Raw genomic sequence first — 18,527 nt, 5'->3', positions numbered from 1 at the left:
TCAAACACCCTACCAGCAGAACTAAAAACATTAATAAATCAAAGAGAAAGAATGAAACGAGTTAAAAACAAGACAAAAACTGAAAAAATTGAGCTAAATTTGCTAAACAAACTGGTGAAGAAAAAACTTAAAGAATTCAACTTTGGGAAAAAAGCTAATATTATCAACAAAATTTTGAACAGTACAAAGAGCACAAAAACAATTGAGAAAAAACTGTTTCCAGGAAAGCCATGGATTACATACTTAACAGATAAGAAGGGTAACAAATGTTATAATAGGGAAGCAATAAACCAGTTAGCAACAGAGTTTTACTCGGATCTATATGATGAAAAAGACGATAACATCCTACCAATAAACATAACTATTGAAGATGAAGAAGAGCCAGAATTCTTAATTGAGGAAATTGAGCAAGTAATTCAAAAGTTGAAAAATAATAAAGCAACCGGTCACGATCTCATTTCAAACGAACAGATAAAATTTGGGGGGAGACTTTTAGCTAAAAGACTAACAAGATATTTCAACGATATTCTAGCAACACAAGTCATACCAGAAGATTTTAAAAAATCTGATATTATTCTGATACATAAAAAGGGGGAAAAATGTGATATCAACAACTATAGACCAATAACTTTAAGCATATCTTTATCAAAAATTTTTTCAAAACTTATAGAAACTAGAGTACATACACAATTAAACCTACAACAAACAATAGAACAAGCAGGCTTCAGGAAAAATTACTCAACAACAGACCATCTTCATACAATAAACCTACTTATACAAAAAAGCAACAAATATAATTTCAACATACATCTGGCCTTCATAGACTTTGCCAAAGCTTTTGACTCCCTTAAGCACGATTATCTAGTAAACACACTGCTTCAGATGGGCCTTTCAAAAATTCTAACAAAAATAATAGCGGAAATGTACTCAGGTCTAAGAACAAGAATTATCACAGATAAAACAGGGAGATATTTTGCTGTCAAAAAAGGGGTAAAACAAGGAGACCCACTCTCACCAGTATTCTTCATCAGTGCCCTGGAAAATATTTTCAGGAAACTTGAGGAGAAGTGGAAAAACAAAGGAATATTAATAGGAGGGGAAAGAATTACAAATCTAAGATTCGCAGACGATGTAACCCTGGTATCTGAGGACATAGAAGAGTTGAAACAGATGATCAGTGACCTAAATGAAGTAGGAAAAGAAGCAGGGCTTAATATTAACATGACTAAAACGAAAATTCTGACTAGAGACACTGTAACCAACATAAAAATAGGAAATGAAAAAATAGAAAAGGTAACAGAAGCAGTATACTTGGGTCAAATAATAGCTCTGAAAAACAGTACAGAAAAAGAAATAAACAGAAGAATCACATTAACATGGAAAAAGTACTGGTCTCTTAAACACATATTCAAAGGTCCATTTTCAAATTATCATAAAAGCCAAATTTTCAACTCTTGTGTCGCCCCAACCCTAACATATGGATCCCAGACTTGGGCTCTCACAAAGAAATTGTCAAAAAGAATTGAGGTAACTCAAAATGCAATTGAAAGATCAATGTTGAACGTAAAAATTCGAGATAAAATTAAGATAAGAACTATCAAAATAAAATTAAAACACAATCTCAATATGCTTCATTTGATTAGGAGAAAAAAATGGAACTGGGCAGGTCACGTTGGGAGAATGAGGGATGGGAGGTGGACCCATAAAGTAACCTTTTGGTACTTGGGACACAAAATAAGAAGAGCAGGTAGGCAGAGGGCTAGATGGGAAGATGATTTCAGTAGGTTTTTGGGGCATAAACAGTTTGGCAGACTAACTTTAGTGAGGAACGAGTGGGCACGTTTGCAAGAGTCCTTCGCCCAATTTCGGGTATAGCGGAGCTGAGTAAATTGTAAACATTTATTTTAAGTTAATCTGTATTATTTTATGTAAAGTCCGTTAATAAAGGTTATTTTGATTTTGATGTCATCGAAGTTGATATCACAAAATTCTGGAGTCTGGACCAATGGATGATCTTTGAGGGTGTCCTCAGGTATCTTCTTAGGTATTGCCAAGTAGTCCACCCAATGTTAATTGAAGCATGATTTGAGAATTCTGGTCATATATATTTCGGCTTCATGGCAATTTTTTTTTTTTGTAAATTTTGGCCAAATTTCGTCAAATTTCATCCATTTAGAGTTTTTCTCTTCTGCACTTGTTTAATAAAAATCGAAAACTTCTGGGATTTTATTTGATTTTATTGAGAATAGAGAAGGAAGAGAGAAGGCGTAATCCTCAAATCAATAAATCAATCAAATTGGCTGGAACGAAATGACATGAAACATTACAAAACAAAATGATATAACTTTAATATAACGGAACAAAACAAGAAAAAAAATTCTGGCAATCATTCTAGAACCACTATAAGGGAAGACTGGTACCAATTTTCAGCTTATTTGATAGGGCGTGAATAGTTTTCGCATTTCCCGATGATTTTTGGATCATGTCAGTTGTGCACCTAGACCCCTCAAATGCTAATGCTATTCAACTTCAGGATTTAACAAATAAATGTAAAATTAGTGATGTAGATATCTATTTAGAAAAATTTCATATCGATATATCACAATGCGGTTAGCACCCATGGGAGAGCAGTACATAATTACATATTATGTAGTGTACGTTGTTCAACATACATATTAACATATGTACCTCTGCCTAGTACCTTACCCACATAAGAGTGGATATATTGTATCAATTTACTTCTGTTACCATTCAAAATATTATAACTGACTTAAACTTATATCCGCGACGGTCCGTAAATTCACCTGCGCAGCTCAACGCGCGAAAAATATTTTGCAGAAGTATTACAACGTTGAAAATATTAAAAACATGGTACCAAGCGCAACTTATACAGACTTTCCAGTGTTCCATCTCGATTTGATCAAACACCAAGCAGTTTGTGATGAAAAGTTCACTAAAGAGGAAGAATACCAAAAACTATGTGAATACCAAAAACTATGTGCGCAATGGTATACTTACCTAATGGAAAGTGCGCCAAAATCTAATCGAATAAAAACTAACCTTTTGGAGCATTATAAACTCAATTCCGAAAAATATCATCACAATATCACTTATATGTATGTGATTTTCTGCGCTTCAGTTTCACGATGTCAGAGCGTCTTCAATTATGTTTCGCACACCTTAATGCCCAAAATGGCGGATGTTAAAGATTTTGGTGAGACTACCAATGAATTTTTTGAATTCCTGTTTGAAGAAATGGGATTCTATTATTTAGACGAAGACGACTTGAAATTTATTCATATTTTATTACAAAGTTGGGAAATAACCAACACTTTGGATGGTAAATATCGATTCGCATTCACCAGGACACTTGAACATAAATTTGCAACCAGTAATGATCCTTTGTACATCAAAAAATATTACGATATGTATGTTCCGAAACTTGAAAATCAAGAAGTTCTCATTCCATTAAGTACAGCGTGTCTCATACAAAACATTCAGGTCACCGAAATCATGCACCTAGGTTTTAAGGTAACGTCACCAACACTATAAAACTGAATTAATAATTAATTGAGAATTTCATTTAAAAAACTGAAAAACCAAAACAGAAACCAATTCCTTGGAAATCAAAACTTTCAACCAAAACCTGTAAGTACCAGAGATTGGAATTTTTAAAAACCAAAACTGAAACCAAAACCTTTATTTAAAAAAAAAAACATAGGTAACACCAAAACCGGGAGTGATATTCAACGCCTCAACAGTCCTCACTAGCCCCAAACTTCCTGAAAATTGAAAAAAAAAATCGCGTGAAATAATATGGTTTATCGGGTTTTACTTATAATCTTATTTTTGTATTGATTTGTGTATCTATCTCATTCATGTACTTGTACCTACTGTAATTTTCGAAATACACCATGATAACAGATGGTACTCAACCAGTTCATAATAAATTTTACTCATCATTCGTAATTTGGATAAAGTGAAATTTTTCCAATGATGCCATTTACACGACTAAAAGATTGAACACACATAAAGGAATCATCATTAAGTAGTTACAAAAATTAATAACTATGTAAACAAGAATGCCTGAGCTTTTATAGAACTTTAGGCTGACAGCTACTCACACCTCTAAAGCACATCTGTATATATTTCACACATCATTTGTAATTAATTTGGATAGTGAGCAGGAAAGGGTGGTTTTCCATCATTGATCCACTGTGAGCACTTTTTGAGCCAGTGCCCTTCCCTGGAACAGTATTTACACACTTGGTCGTTTCTCTGGTAATTAATTCCAGGAAGCATTCCCAGACAAATTCCCGGATGTCTTAGTGACAAATTTCAAACCACTCTTCTGGCCAGATTTAGCGAACATAGCTTCGGATGAAGATGACGACAACAAACTATGTGCTGGTGCGATGTTACGCTCGTGCATGATGAGCAAATCGGAGAATCGGACAGATCACTTAGTGACTTACTGACTTATCAGCCTGCAACTTTAGAAGAAGGCAGCTCGATTTAAATCGCACCTTGGGAGTAATAAGGTGACATCTCAAAAAAGTGAAATTTTACAGGAGAGTGATTTTCTTTTTTTTAAAAACTCGATTCATTATTTTTATCAACTTATAATTAATTGTGAGGAATGAATAGCACCTCATTTTAAAGATCTGGTATCCTACCTTCATTCAGCAAAAAGAGAACTTTGAAAAATAAAATCTTAAAGAGGAAATATTTCAATGTTTGGAAAACATTTTGAGTTAGAACCTTTCATTAAAGTTGATGTGGAGGCGAAAGGAAGCGTCCAAAAAAAATTTGTGTGAACAAAGTTGTAGAGAATTAAATTTCCAATCGACACAATGTCGCTAGTTTTTTTCTAGAGTGCTTAGTTTTAGAGTTTTTCTCAAAAAACTAAAATTTCATTACATGTGCAAATTCATTTTTCTGAAAAGTGATCAAATTAAAAAATTTTTTCCATTTGGTACAAACCAATAAAAAATGCACTCCTTGTGACTATTTCTAACTGACAAACATTCAAAACAATCAAAACTGTTTGTTAACACTTTGTATGTACAAAATTTGCTCAAAAAAGGTGGAGTTTTTTGAGATGTCACCTTATAACTCCAAACAACTTGCAATGTTGTTGGGATTTTGAGTTAGGCCATTTGGGTTTTTTACATGATCTAAATAATGTACCCAACTCAAAGTGTTATTTTTGGTTGAGGGGGGTCTAGGGTAAGGTTGCCTAAATCGTACCGCTCCCTAAATCGTACCACCTACTACTTTTCATGGAAGTAGCACTCCTATAATTTTTTTGGGGTATTTATATTAACTGAAATGTGTCAGTGTTTCCACCTACTATACAAAAAAAATCAGGCAGATTCACTAATGTTTGCGTAACTTATCACAATTTAAAGAAAATGTGTGGTTGGGATCTATTTTTTTTTTCGATGTATGTAAGGTGTTGGAGCCCTGATAGGATTAATCTAGTGGAATTTTTTTCAATAGATCACTTCTTGAAACACATATTTATAATTGTTTCATCGCGCACAGATGTCAGTTACAAGTATATTTTATGACAGTGCTGCCAGTTATTCAAAAAATGCCAAAGTTGCCCAAGTTGTACCACTTTGTGGTTTCCTAAATCGTACCATTACATTTGCATTATATGCAATGAGTTCCCTAAATCGTACCAGGTAAAAACTAAAAGAAAATTGAATAAAAAGCTTTAAGACAAACATGTACAATTTTTTTCATTTTACAAATCAAAATATGCGTTATAATGAATACAAATGAAAACCTTATGCTTTTTCTTGAATTTTTTTACCTCATTTCATGTACTTCCTTCAAAATATGACTAAAATGACTGGGTAGTACAACTTGAGGAACTGGTGGTACGATTTAGGAGACTAGTTTCCCAAATCGTACCACTTGAAGACCTTTGCGGAAACTGAAATATCTCTTCTCATTGAAGAATAAATTACTCTATTGATACGTCATTTGATAGACAAGGTTTCAAGCTACAATTTTAAAAAAAAAATCAGTCAAAAAGAGTGAAAATTGGGCTCTCCAGGTCCTAATAACCAAGAAGAGGTACGATTTAGGCAATCTTACCCTACAAGTCCCAAAAATGCAAAAACATCAAAATCAATTTTTTTGAGATGTCACCTTACTACTCCAGAGGTGCGATATGTCCTCATTGGCTTCCTCTAGTGTGAGTAGGCCGTTGGACTCAACCTCTGTTGAAGCCATATTCCCCAAGCTTCTTCTTCTCATTACTTCTGCAGCAGAGCAGAGGAGTTGAGTTTGGTCTCAACATCACAAGGTGTTGGGTTCAAATTTACCATTTCCCATCGATTCGAACAGTTGAAAATAGTAGGATAACAGTCCCAATTTCAGCTCGTAATCTTTTTCATATCAAAGACTTGATTGGTTTAGCTATCTGCTTCTTAATTATTTATTTATTCGATTTCAATCATATCACGTTTTAAGTTTTTTTAAACGCCAGTTTGTAGCAGTAAATTATGAACTCAGAAATGAAAATAAGAGCCGACCTACGTGGAAACTTTTTGATACAGTACCTCAGCATAAGCTTCGTGTTCTCTTTCTGTCATTTTACAAGTTGAAATATTTCATTCAGTTTTACTCTCCAGTCTCCCCGCCATGAGATATTTGTCCGTGAAGATGTTAATCCTGATCTTGGTTCTGTAAGTATCTATTTTTATATGTAGGTACTACTTGAATTTTTATGCAATTACGTACGTTTGTTTCTGAGCTTTCCAATCACATGACCCCCCCCCCTCCGGTCTCCTGCCATCCCCGAGAAATTTCATTCTCTAATTTAAAGTAGGTACGTGGTAAGCACAGAAATTTGGAAAAAATGATCTGGAAAATTGATCTTGAAAACCTGGAAAGGTTAGGTAAAATGATTTGCCAAAAATAAGTGGCACCCTGTACGTGAATTCCCAATTTCTCTACTTGTATACTTATCCAGTTTTCTGAATCCCTCCTCTACATTTAGCTCACATGTAGCGTGCTGTTGATTGATTTTGTACCTCATTATTTCACACTTCCTCCTTGATGCATATCTTGTTACTTACATAGTGTTGATTTCTTGTAGAACCACTGATTGCATAGTGTCAAGTAATACTAACCATTCCCCGTCGCCTGGAATGTCTATGGCACCAAATAACGTAGGAAGAACAGAGCTTCCTTCTGATTACGATACTTGGTGGAATATTCAAGAAGGGAAGAAGATTTATGTTGATAAAACCAAATTCCTGCATCAATTGCAATCTGGTCTTCGTTTCCTACGCAGACCACCTGGGTTTGGTACGAGTACGTTTTTGCAAATGATAGCCAGTTTTTTCAAAGGTGAACAGCACTACTTCAATGGGACAAGTGTTCATCAATACGGTAACACGCGTTCAAAAAATGGTTCGTGGATCCGATATCCAGTTATCCACATAAACTTCGATTCCATTCCCGTCCAGTATAGTAAAAATTTAACCCAATATGAAATGGTGGGTGATATAAAAAACCGAATAGAATTAATGCTGAGGAATATAGCTACGATAACTTATGAAATAGATATCCCCAAGTGGTACACCGAGAGCAGATTTTCATTAAGTCACCTGATTAATCTTCTATATAGAAACTGCAGCCTCCCTGTTGTCATCTTGATCGACGAGTACGATAGTATAATCGAAAAAGTTGGATCAAATTTGGACGGAAATTTCACAGATTGTTTCCAGAAAGGTTTGGAACCGTTCTACACGCAAATCAAAGCCGCTCACAGTATGTACAAGGTCAAATTGGCATTGGTGACTGGTGTGCATCCGTTTGATATCAATACATCGGGATTGGGTGCAAATAATTTCGTGGATATATCGTGGGATTCTGAATTCGCAACGTGTATTGGCTTCACAAAAGATGAAATAGAGACCACGTTTAAATCGGAAATATCCGACTTCGCGGCTCATCTGAAAACTACACCGGATAATATTACGAATCAATTGAAATACTGGTATGGCGGATACAGTTTCTCTGCAAAGGATACACTAAATGAGAAGTATATCGTTCACAATCCTATCTCGGTGTTGAATGCGTTGAAGAATTTCAAGTTCGATTTGTACTGGGTGAATAAGACTGCCAACGCCGATGTCATTGCGAAAGAAATGAATTCACTTTCTTTTTATTCCTTCGATGAATTCAAAAATTACAGATTGCGCCATAGTTCCGATTTGAATCCTGGAAATAGATACAATCCGATAACGCAGGATGGAATTCCCCTCCCAGAAATGATGCTACAAATGGGGTATTTAAAACTCGTTTCTTATACCTACCACCACTCAAGAGACGTGGCTGTGCTAAATTACCCGAATTGGGAAATCGAAACCGGTTTGAACAGGTCGTTACATCTTGCATCAGCTTGTGAAAATCCCTAGTGATGTGATGTGTAAAATGAACTACATATATATTATTTCTGTCTGCTTCTGGCGTGTTTGATTATGGAGAACCCTTGGACACCCAGTCACTTCTAAATGTGCACCGGAAAACATATTCCCATTTTTGGCATAGAGCTTACACAAATACCACCTCAACCTCCTGTATGCTCCCCTAACCATTAAATCTACTTATGTTTAAAATTAAATGTTCTCTTTATGAAATTTATTTTTCTTTTTTTGTCAATTCCGTTGACAAAGCAAAACACCCAATTAGGTGAATTTTAAGAGAATGTGATAAGATTACATCTGACATAACTGATGATTGAAAACAAATCTTCGACTTGGACCATCCTGAGAAAGAGGCAAGAAGGTCAGCATGCTTCCCAATGCTGAAAGTTTGAGTAGGTACCTAATGAGTTGGAAAAATTGTAAATTTCTGATGAATTGTAAAAGAGGCGTATTGATAAGGCCATTTTTTGGCACCAGTGACCAGACAGATATCGACTGGATCACTTGTAAAATGTTATAATAAATGTCCCAAATACGATTCCGTGGTTAGTTAACCCTTTTTTTTTCTTTTTTTTTCTGGGTTCCCCAGTCCCCAACCTGCTGCTGGGGTGGGGCAAGTTTATTACCGGAATAACACATCATAAATTTTTACACATTGGTTTTTAAAATAAGATGCACACAAAATAATAAACTGGACCTTAAGCAAATAAACATTAGAACTAACACTAAATAAAACTTAGATCTAAATGCATATCTTATTATATAGATAAACTACACATCTTATAGAAATATAGTAATTCTATAGTTATAAAAAAATATGTACACGAAATAAAAACGGACAAAAATTGCCATAATGCGAACGGAAAATGTAAAACAGTAGTAATAATCGAATGAATTTGCGGATATTCGAATAGAAAAATAGTCATCAGAGGTTTTGTGCTGACTTTACACATACATGGTATCTCGATAATACGACGAATTACTTGTATGTAATTACGAAGTAAATAAACAATTACAATGTTGATGCAAATTTTACTTTATTTTTAACAATCCTGATTCCTGATCTTGGTTCTGTAAGTACATAAGTACCTATCGATGTAAAGGAGTATTTGACATTTAAAAAAATAAAAAGTTGTGAAGCAGTCGCTTCCGCATAATTACCTCGTAATTACGTCGTTTCTTTCCTCCATGGTTATCAAACCATGCTGAGATGCTAGTTTACGTTATTCATCAGATTTCATATGTTGTACTCATAGTTTAAAAACGTAATCCTGATATTTTCGCGAATTATATTGAATAAATGTGAAAAATGGTGTATGCGTTTATTTAATATTCAGGTATCTATTTTTATATGTAAGTACACCGTGAATTTTTATACAGTTACGTACGTTACCCTTTGTTTCTGAGCTTTCCAATCACACGACCCCCCCCCTCCTCCTTTCGCCTGTCTGAAAATGGAAAAAATGGTGTAGAAAAACTGGAAAAGTCGGGTAAAATGACTTGCCAAAAATAACGGACACCCTGTAAAGCTTAGTACCATACATAATATGAATTTCCAATTTCTGTACTCATACCACCCTAGTTTTCTGAATCCCTGCTCTCCATTTAGTTCTCACTTCTCATGTAGTGTGCTGTTGATTGATTTTGTACCTAGGTACCTCATTAATTTACCTACACTTCCTTTATTATACCTATTCGTTGCATATTATCTATAGTTACTTACTTATTTCACTTATTTGTATTGTTTTCTCCTAGAAACACGGACTGCATTATGTCAAGTAACGCTGACCATTCCTCATCGTCTGGATTGTCTGTGGCACCAAATAACGTAGAAAGAACAGAGCTTCCTTCTGATTATGATACTTGGTGGGATATTCAAGAAGGGAAGAAGATTTATGTTGATAAAACCAAATTCCTGCATCAATTGCAATCTGGTCTTCGTTTCCTGCGCAGACCACCTGGATTTGGTACGAGTACGTTTTTGCAAATGATAGCCAGTTTTTTCAAAGGTGAAAAGCACTATTTCAATGGGACATACGTGCATCAATACGGTAACACACGTGCAAAAGATGGCTCGTGGATCCAATATCCAGTTATCCACATAAACTTCGATTCCATTCCCATCCACTATAGCAAAAATTTATCTAAACATGAAATGGTGGGTGGTATTAGTAACCAAATTGAATTAAAGCTGAGGAATATAGCTACAATAACTTATGAAATAGATGTCCCCAAGTGGTACACTGAGAGCAGCTTTTCATTAAGTCACCTGATTCATCTTCTATATAGAAAATTCAGCCTCCCTGTTGTCATCTTGATTGACGAATACGATAGTATAATCAGAAAAGTTAGATCAAATTCGGACGAAAATTTCACAGATTGTTTCCAGACAGGTTTGGAAGCCTTCTACACGCAAATCAAATCCGCTCATAGTGACCGCATGGTCGAATTGGCATTGGTGACTGGTGTACATCCGTTTTCTATCAATACATCGCCATGGGGTGCAACCGCAAATAATTTCGTGGATATATCGTGGGATTCTGAATTCGCAACGTGTGTTGGCTTCACGAAAGATGAAATAGAGACCACGTTTAAATCGGAAATATCTGACTTCGCGGCTCATCTGAAAACTACACCGGATGATATTACGAATCAATTGAAATACTGGTATGGCGGATACAGTTTCTCTGCAAAGGATACACTAAATGAGAAGTATATCGTTTACAATCCTATCTCGGTGTTGAATGCGTTGAAGAATTTCAAGTTCGATTTGTACTGGGTGAATAAGACTACCAGCAACGCCGATTACATTACGAAAAAAATGAATTCACTTTCTTCTTATTCCTTCGATGAATTCAAAAATTACAGATTGCGTCACAGTTCCGATTTGAATCCTAGAAATAAATACAATCCGAGAATGGAGGAAATTCCACTCCCAGAAATGATGCTACAAACGGGGTACTTGAAACTCGTTTCTTATACCTACCACCACTCAGGAGACGTGGCAGTACTAAATTACCCGAATTGGGAAATCGAAACCGGTTTGAACACATTGTTACATCTTGCAGCAGCTTGTGAAAATCCCTAGTGATTTGCTGTGTAAAAATTAACCATTGTTTCTGTCTGCTTCTGGTGTGCTTGATTATGGAGAACCATTGGACACCCAGTCACTTCTAAGAGTGCACCGGAAAACATATACCTATTTCTGGCATAGAGCTTACACAAATGCCACCTCAACCTCCTGTATGCTCCCCTAACCCTTAAACCTATGTTTAGAATTAAATGTTCTTTTTCTGAAATTTTTTCATTATTTTTTTTGTAAATTTCGTCAAAGCAAAACACCCAATTAGGTGAATTTTAAAAGAATGCGATGAGATTACATTTGACATAACTGAAAATTGAAAACAAATCTTCGACTTGAACCATAACGAGAAAGGGGCAAGGGGCTCAGCATGCTCCATAATGCTGAAAATTTGACCCTAGTGACAAAATATGAGGGCGTTTTTGCTAGCAACTTTTTAGGACCACTTCGCTATAGCGTTTTCGCTGGCGAATAGCGAATCCGCTCTACAAGGTATACTATTCACTGTAGGGGGTAATGTGTAGCTGGAACAAGTAACCAAACAAAAGAAAAAGATTCCTTTTGTGACAAAACTACAACCACAATTACCAGAAATATGAATGTGTAGGGTAGGCGCCTAGGTAGTATGTTGTAGTTGCACAGAAAAGTCATTATCTCCCCCTTACACTTCAACTGAAGAGTGAGTGAGTGATGGAACCAGTTTTCTTCTCTACTTTCTCTGGGATGTTTAGTTTGGTTCTTGCTGATCTCCTCCTACCCCACGTATCTGGTATTGATGTAAGGGATGTTTGTCAACTTCATTTACAGGAGTACACTACTGGTGCAGGTTTAGAAATTGATATTAAATTAAGCATATGGCAATCGATCCTCGTTCAGGGAGGTAATTTTTTTTTATCAGTTTCGAAAAATTTATCCACCCAAACATATGTATCTGTAGCCAATAATTTTTCTAATTTTTTGAGATGTGTTTGAACAGTATGTGATATGTTTATGACAGTGAAATATTTTTTTAAAAAAGAAATTGGTCATTTGTGAAACATTTCCAGCAAAAAGAAAAACATGCTGCTTTTCATGGGTTTCTAAAACTGAAAGTGCTTCACACTAAAAAAAAGATAATATATACTTAATTGCATACCTAAGCACATATATCCACACTAAGAGGAAAAGACAAGCGATTTGGGGTACATAGCAGTCAAATTTTCAGGGGTTTTTGAGTAAAAAACAATCTTCAAATTTTAGTCCCAAAAAAGTGTAATAAATGGGCAACAGTTTCACTTGAAAATTAAAGGCACACACAAACCTCACAAAAAAAAGGATAGAGCTTTGAAATTCGCATTATCAGCTAATTCCTTGGATTTTTTGAATCAGAAAACTGTAATTTTATTTTTATCCCAAACTAAATACTCAATCTTCAGGGAGGGAGATGGGGAAAAAATGAAATTTTTCAACTTTGTTGAAGAAGCATCAAAATAAATGTTTTTCAACCTTCTAAATTGAAATCCGTTTTAGAATTAATTATTTAATTCAAGTTCCTTTTCGCGAAAAATTCAACAGCAAAACGTTAAAAGATGTTTTCGTAGCTAAACTATTCCAAATGGTAACATGCATCACAAAAATGCCAGCGAAAAAGCGAAATGCTGAAGTAAATTAATACCTGAAATAGCGTTTTCGCTTTTCGCTCTCAAAAACGCCAGCGGTTTTGCTTTTCGCCCACAAAAATGCTCTGTGATAAAAACTGTTGGTAGCGGTTTCGCTATCCGCTGTCATTTGCGCCATGTGAAAAGAACTCCAGATAGCGTTTTTAATGGTGAAAAGCGAAAATGCTAGCGACTTGAAGGGAGGCCCAAGAAAGGCTGGAAATGGCGAAATTTGCTCTCGTGTGGTTAATTAATGACGAAATACAGCGATTTGCGCAAATTTCGAAAATTTTCTCACAAAGAGGAATTTTTGGTTTTTGGATATTTTTATTTTGAAAAAAAGTTGGTCAAAAAACCGCTCTTGAGGTGTCCGCTCCAGAATCGGCTCAAATGTGGATAAATTCGTTAAACAGGTCGAGTATAACACACAGCTCAATTTTTAGCTGCCCAACTTCATATTCACGCCTTCTGGAGCAAATTGAAAATTCTGGAGAAATTGAAGAATAGCGCTGGAAGCTCCAGAATGGCTGGAAATGGCGAAATTTGAATTTGGGCGGTTAATATCAGTTTTAGGACTTATTTTAAACATTTTTACTGATCAAGTAGGTACTTTTTTAAAAAAAGCATAAATCACCAAAATAGTCAATTTCGGATTTTTAAAATTTCGCCAAAAATCGAAAAATGAACTTGGGCAGCTGAAAATTTGGATTCGGGGGTTTTAGAACATGCTCTTTCCGAAAATCGCAGTTCCGTTCAATTCGGAGACGGACACTTCAAGAGGTTCCCTTGTTAGCTTTCTTTTAGCTTCCAAAAGTTTTTGTGATATGGCTTTTTACGGCTTTTAGCTTGCTTCCGGTCTCTGGAATTTTGTGGAAATTGCTTTATGAGAAATCTGGCCAGTGGATTGCAAGTCGAGATGAGATGCTTAGAGTGGATACAATTTACCATTTCTCATCGATTCGAATGGTTGAAAATAGTAGGATAACAGTCCCAATTTCAGCTCGTAATCTTTTTCATATCAAAGACTTGATTGGTTTAGCTATCTACATATGTACTTATTAATTATTTATTTATTCGATTTCTATCGCATCACGTTTCAATTTTCTTAAAACGCCAGTTTGTAGCAGTAAATTATGAACTCAAAAATGAAAATAAGTGCCTACGTGGAAACTTTTTGATACAGTACCTCAGCGTAAGCTTCGTGTTCTGTCTGTCATTTTACAAGTTGAAATATTTCATTCAGTTTAACACTCCTGCAGTCTCCCTGCCATGAGATATTTGTCCGAGAAAAGTTAAGCCTGATCTTGGTTCTGTAAGTAAGTACCTATCTATTTTTATATGTACACCTTGAATTTTTGAGCTTTCCAATTCCAATCACACGACCCCCTCCTGTCGCCTGTCTTCCCCGAGCAATTTCATTCTCCAATTAAAGTAGGTACGTGGTAAGCACAGAAAATGGGAAAAAATGGTCTGGAAAAACAGGAAAAGTCGGGTAAAATGACTTGCCAAAAATAAGGGGCACCCTGTAAAGCTACATATGAATTTCCAATTTTTTCTACTCGTACCTACACGGAAAAAAATTTTAACATAAATTACCTGTTAAAAAATAATAAATGTCCGCCAAAAAATATATTTTACCCAAAATTAGGTAGAATTTACAAACCTCATAGTAAAATTTACTAATCTCATAGTAAAAATCACTCAACGTGTGGTTCAATTCGTGATGAAAGTAAAAATTACTTTTCTGTATAGTATTTTTTCCCACAAAATTCAATGTAATTTTTACTATTTACGGATGGTAAATTTTTACTATTCTGTTCTGGTAAAAAATAAAATTGTATGATTGAATAAAAAGTACTGCACCAGGTGGTATTATCTGTTGCGATTGTAACGGTAATTTTTACTATTCACGGATAGTAAAGTTTCACTATTCTGCCCAAGTAAAAATTACTCAGTTATAAAAGTAATTTTTACTATTATTTCTAAGTAAATATCACGCATTGTGAGAGTAATTCTTTCTACATGGAAAACACGAATTACTGTGTCAATATTAATAGTCCGGCATATGACAATAGGAGTAATTGCACCCCCCCCGCCCCGCCGATCCTCCGGGACAACTTTTTTCTTAAAGGGGACATCCTGAGGAACATTTTAAAGCAAACTTGCCAAAAAAAAGTTGGCCTTACTTACAAAATGGCGGCCATTTTGATTGACAGGTCAGCCGAAATCGCAGATTTTGCGTTTTAACATAGGACTTGCACGAACTTTTTCAAACTTTACAAAGGTAGATCGAAAGATCATGCAAAAATTTATCACCTGTAAAAATTTCAAGGTCTAAAGTGCGTTTTTCGATTTTGGTGAATTTTTGAAAATCGAATTTAGGCTAAAAATGAGGGAAAAAATCAAAATTTTACCAAATTGACCAAGAAAGCTGAAATTTGGGATATACCCTATTTTCGACATGCCAAATCGATTGGAAACGGTTTCAAGCCGTTTTGAGCAGTTCTGGAGCCTCCAGCAGATTTTTGAAACTTTGAATTTTCACAAAATCTCATCAAATAATGCATATGGAAAGCTGAAATTTACTCTACACTCCAATTTTAACACCCTCTCAAGACGACTTCAGGTGGGTTCAAGTAATTTTAGGGCCTCCAGCGACTTTTTTTGAAAATTACTGGAGCCTCCAGCAGATTTTTGAAACTTTAAATTTTCACAAAATTTCATCAAATGGAGATGTAAAGCTGAAATTTACTCTACACTCCAATTTTAACACCCTCTGAAGACGACTTCAGGTGGGTTCAAGTAATTTTAGGGCATCCAGCGACTTTTTTGAAAATTACTGGAACCTCCAGTAGATTTTTGGAACTTGAAATTTCCCCAACATTAAATTATCAAATGGAGTTGGCAAGCTGAAATTTACTTCGCAGATTACATGATGGTTTCAAATGGTTTTGAAATTTCAATTTTCCAAAAAAACGTCATACAACCTTTCAAAAAGTTGCTGGAGGCTCCAAAACGACTTGAAATTCACCAGCAGTCAACTTCGTAGCGCATTGAAATTAGTTTGCAGAATGGAATTTCGACTCTCCATCTTGGTTTGATAAAATTTTGGGGAAATTTCAAGTTTAAAAAATCTACAGGAGGCTCCAGTAATTTTCAAAGCAGTCGTTGGAGGCTCTAAAATGACTGGAAATTCACCAGCAGTCAACTTCGTAGCGTATTGAAATTAGTTTGCAGAATGAATTTCGACTCTCCATCTTGGTTTGATAAAATTTTGAGGAAATTTCAAGTTTAAAAAATCTACTGGAGGCTCCAGTAATGTTAAAAAAAGTCGTTGGAGGCTGTAAAATGACTTGAAATCCACCAGAAGTCGTTTTCAGAGGGTGTTAAAATTGGAGTGTAGAGTAAATTTCAGCTTTCCATCTCTATTTGATGAAATTTTGTGAAAATTTAAAGTTTCAAAAATCTGCTGGAGGCTTCAGGAATTTTCAAACAGTTGCTGGAGGATCCAAAACGACTTGAAATTCACCTGCAGTACTTCGTAGAGTATTGAAATTAGTTTTTAGTATAAATTTTAGCTTTACAACTCCAATTTGATGGAATTTTGTGGGAATTTCGAGTTTCAAAAACCTGCTGGAGGCTCCAGAACTGCTCAAAACGGGTTGAAACCGTCTCCAATCGATTTGGCATGTCGAAAATAGGGTATATACCAAACTTCAGCTTTCTTGGTCAATTTGGTAAAATTTTGATTTTTTCTCTCACTTTTGGCCTAAATTTGATTTTCAAAAATTCACCAAAAATCGAAAAACGCACTTTAGACCTTGAAATTTTATACGATATCCCGGAAACACAGAAAATACACACACAAACATGTGAAAAAGCGCTATCCAATCAAACTGCACGCAATAAATAAACAGTAACGTGATAAATAGCACCACGCGTTTGCAAACAAATATATTCTTTTAACCCTCGTTTACTAATAGCGTGGTCATAGCCGAGTAGTTAAGTTAGGTAGTTAGGAAAACGTAAGGTACCAGGTTCGATTCCCTGTTAGGTCATTAGGTTAGGAAATTTTCGTAAGATATTAAAATTGCAAAAAATCCTCCACATCGAGCACTATCCAATGGTGCAAAAAAAATTCAAATTAGCGTAACCCTTCCCCTTTATTTTAATTTTTTAAAATTTCATTTTGAAAATTGATATCATTGCTCCAAAGTAAAAATTACCTCACCACAAGTACTTTTTATTTCTCAAACAGTAAAAATTACCTCAAAACGAGCATTTTTTACTTCAACGCCTATTAATCTTTACACAATTGGTTCGAGTAATTTTTACTATTAAAATATAGTAAAAATTATTACGATAGAATAATTTTTACTTTTCAAATAGTAAAAATTACTTCAAGAGGAGTATTTTTTTCTTCACCACACATTAATTTTTACATTATTGGTTCGTGTTATTTTTACTATAATGGTACAGTAAAAGTCATTATGGAGGAATAATTTTTACCATGCTATCACATTAAAAATAATTTGTGTGACCAGTTGAAAGTACCAAGTTCTAAAATAAATTCTACTGTATTTTCGAATGGGATCCGGTTATTGTGCTAAAATAATAAAAATTACCTATACTTTTTTTTTTCCGTGTACCTAGGTTTCTGAATCCCTCCTCCTCTCCATTTAGCTCTCATGTAGTGTGCTGTTGATTGATTTTGTAAGTAACTTCTTCATTTACTGTAGAAGGTATGTAGATAGGTCGTCATCGTCGTCGTTTCCTTGTAAGTGGTAGGCCTGTTTGACTGTCTGCTGTGGTGTGGAACCTGTTGAGGATGAGGCTGAGGTGTCAGTGAGTTTCTTCCTTGGTCTCCTTCTGCTTTTTTCCCCGTTGGTGTATATTGGAGGACCTGTTTTGGCGATCTCGATTCCTCCATCCTTTTGACATTATTTCTCCAATCTTTCCTATACTTTTTTATCTTCTTCATGACTGGCATCACTCCGAGATCTGCTGTTATTTTCTCAGATAGGACTTTATCTCTGAGAGTCACCCCTGCCATTCTCCTCATGATCTTCATCTCCGCTGCCATTATTCTTCTTTTATCAGATTTCTTCAGCGCCCATACCTCGCTTCCATAAGCCATCATTGGTATTGCTAGGGTAGTGTACACCTTCAATCTTGTTTCTTTTCACACCTTACTGCTTCTCAGGGTCCTATTTATCAGTCCTGTGACTCTCAGGAACTTTGCAATCTTTCCACCAACATCTACTTCTCCCTAGTACTGCCCTGTGTAATTGCTCGTAGAACTCTTCGCTTTGTTCCTCTCTTCCCTCTTCTGGTGCATATTATACTCCGATTATTGTA

At 35.3% G+C, this 18,527-nt stretch overlaps 2 protein-coding genes across 2 annotated transcripts; both read left to right on the top strand.

Moving 5' to 3' along the window:
* Nucleotides 1-6,430: 6,430 nt before the first annotated feature.
* Nucleotides 6,431-8,802, top strand: LOC135846129 (uncharacterized). The gene is made up of 2 exons (XM_065365112.1): nucleotides 6,431-6,701; nucleotides 7,115-8,802. The coding sequence occupies exons 1-2, from the start codon at nucleotides 6,658-6,660 to the stop codon at nucleotides 8,439-8,441; spliced, it is 1,371 nt and encodes a 456-aa protein (XP_065221184.1). The 5' UTR covers nucleotides 6,431-6,657; the 3' UTR covers nucleotides 8,442-8,802.
* Nucleotides 8,803-10,221: 1,419 nt separating this feature from the next.
* Nucleotides 10,222-11,538, top strand: LOC135843286 (uncharacterized protein in vnfD 5'region-like). The gene has a single exon (XM_065361118.1). The coding sequence runs from the start codon at nucleotides 10,222-10,224 to the stop codon at nucleotides 11,536-11,538; it is 1,317 nt and encodes a 438-aa protein (XP_065217190.1).
* Nucleotides 11,539-18,527: the final 6,989 nt, after the last annotated feature.

The sequence above is a fragment of the Planococcus citri genome, chromosome 1 (assembly GCF_950023065.1).
Source record: "Planococcus citri chromosome 1, ihPlaCitr1.1, whole genome shotgun sequence".
NCBI lineage: Eukaryota > Metazoa > Arthropoda > Insecta > Hemiptera > Pseudococcidae > Planococcus > Planococcus citri.
This window is presented reverse-complemented; position numbering and strand designations above follow the sequence as displayed.

Excerpts from the sequence above, each read along its gene's own strand:
- LOC135846129 (XM_065365112.1), top strand. The coding sequence starts at position 6,658 with ATGAGATATTTGTCCGTGAAGATGTTAATCCTGATCTTGGTTCT. Across the intron at positions 6,702-7,114 it reads TTAATCCTGATCTTGGTTCT|AACCACTGATTGCATAGTGT; the intron begins GTAAGTATCTAT and ends GATTTCTTGTAG.
- LOC135843286 (XM_065361118.1), top strand. The coding sequence starts at position 10,222 with ATGTCAAGTAACGCTGACCATTCCTCATCGTCTGGATTGTCTGTGGCA.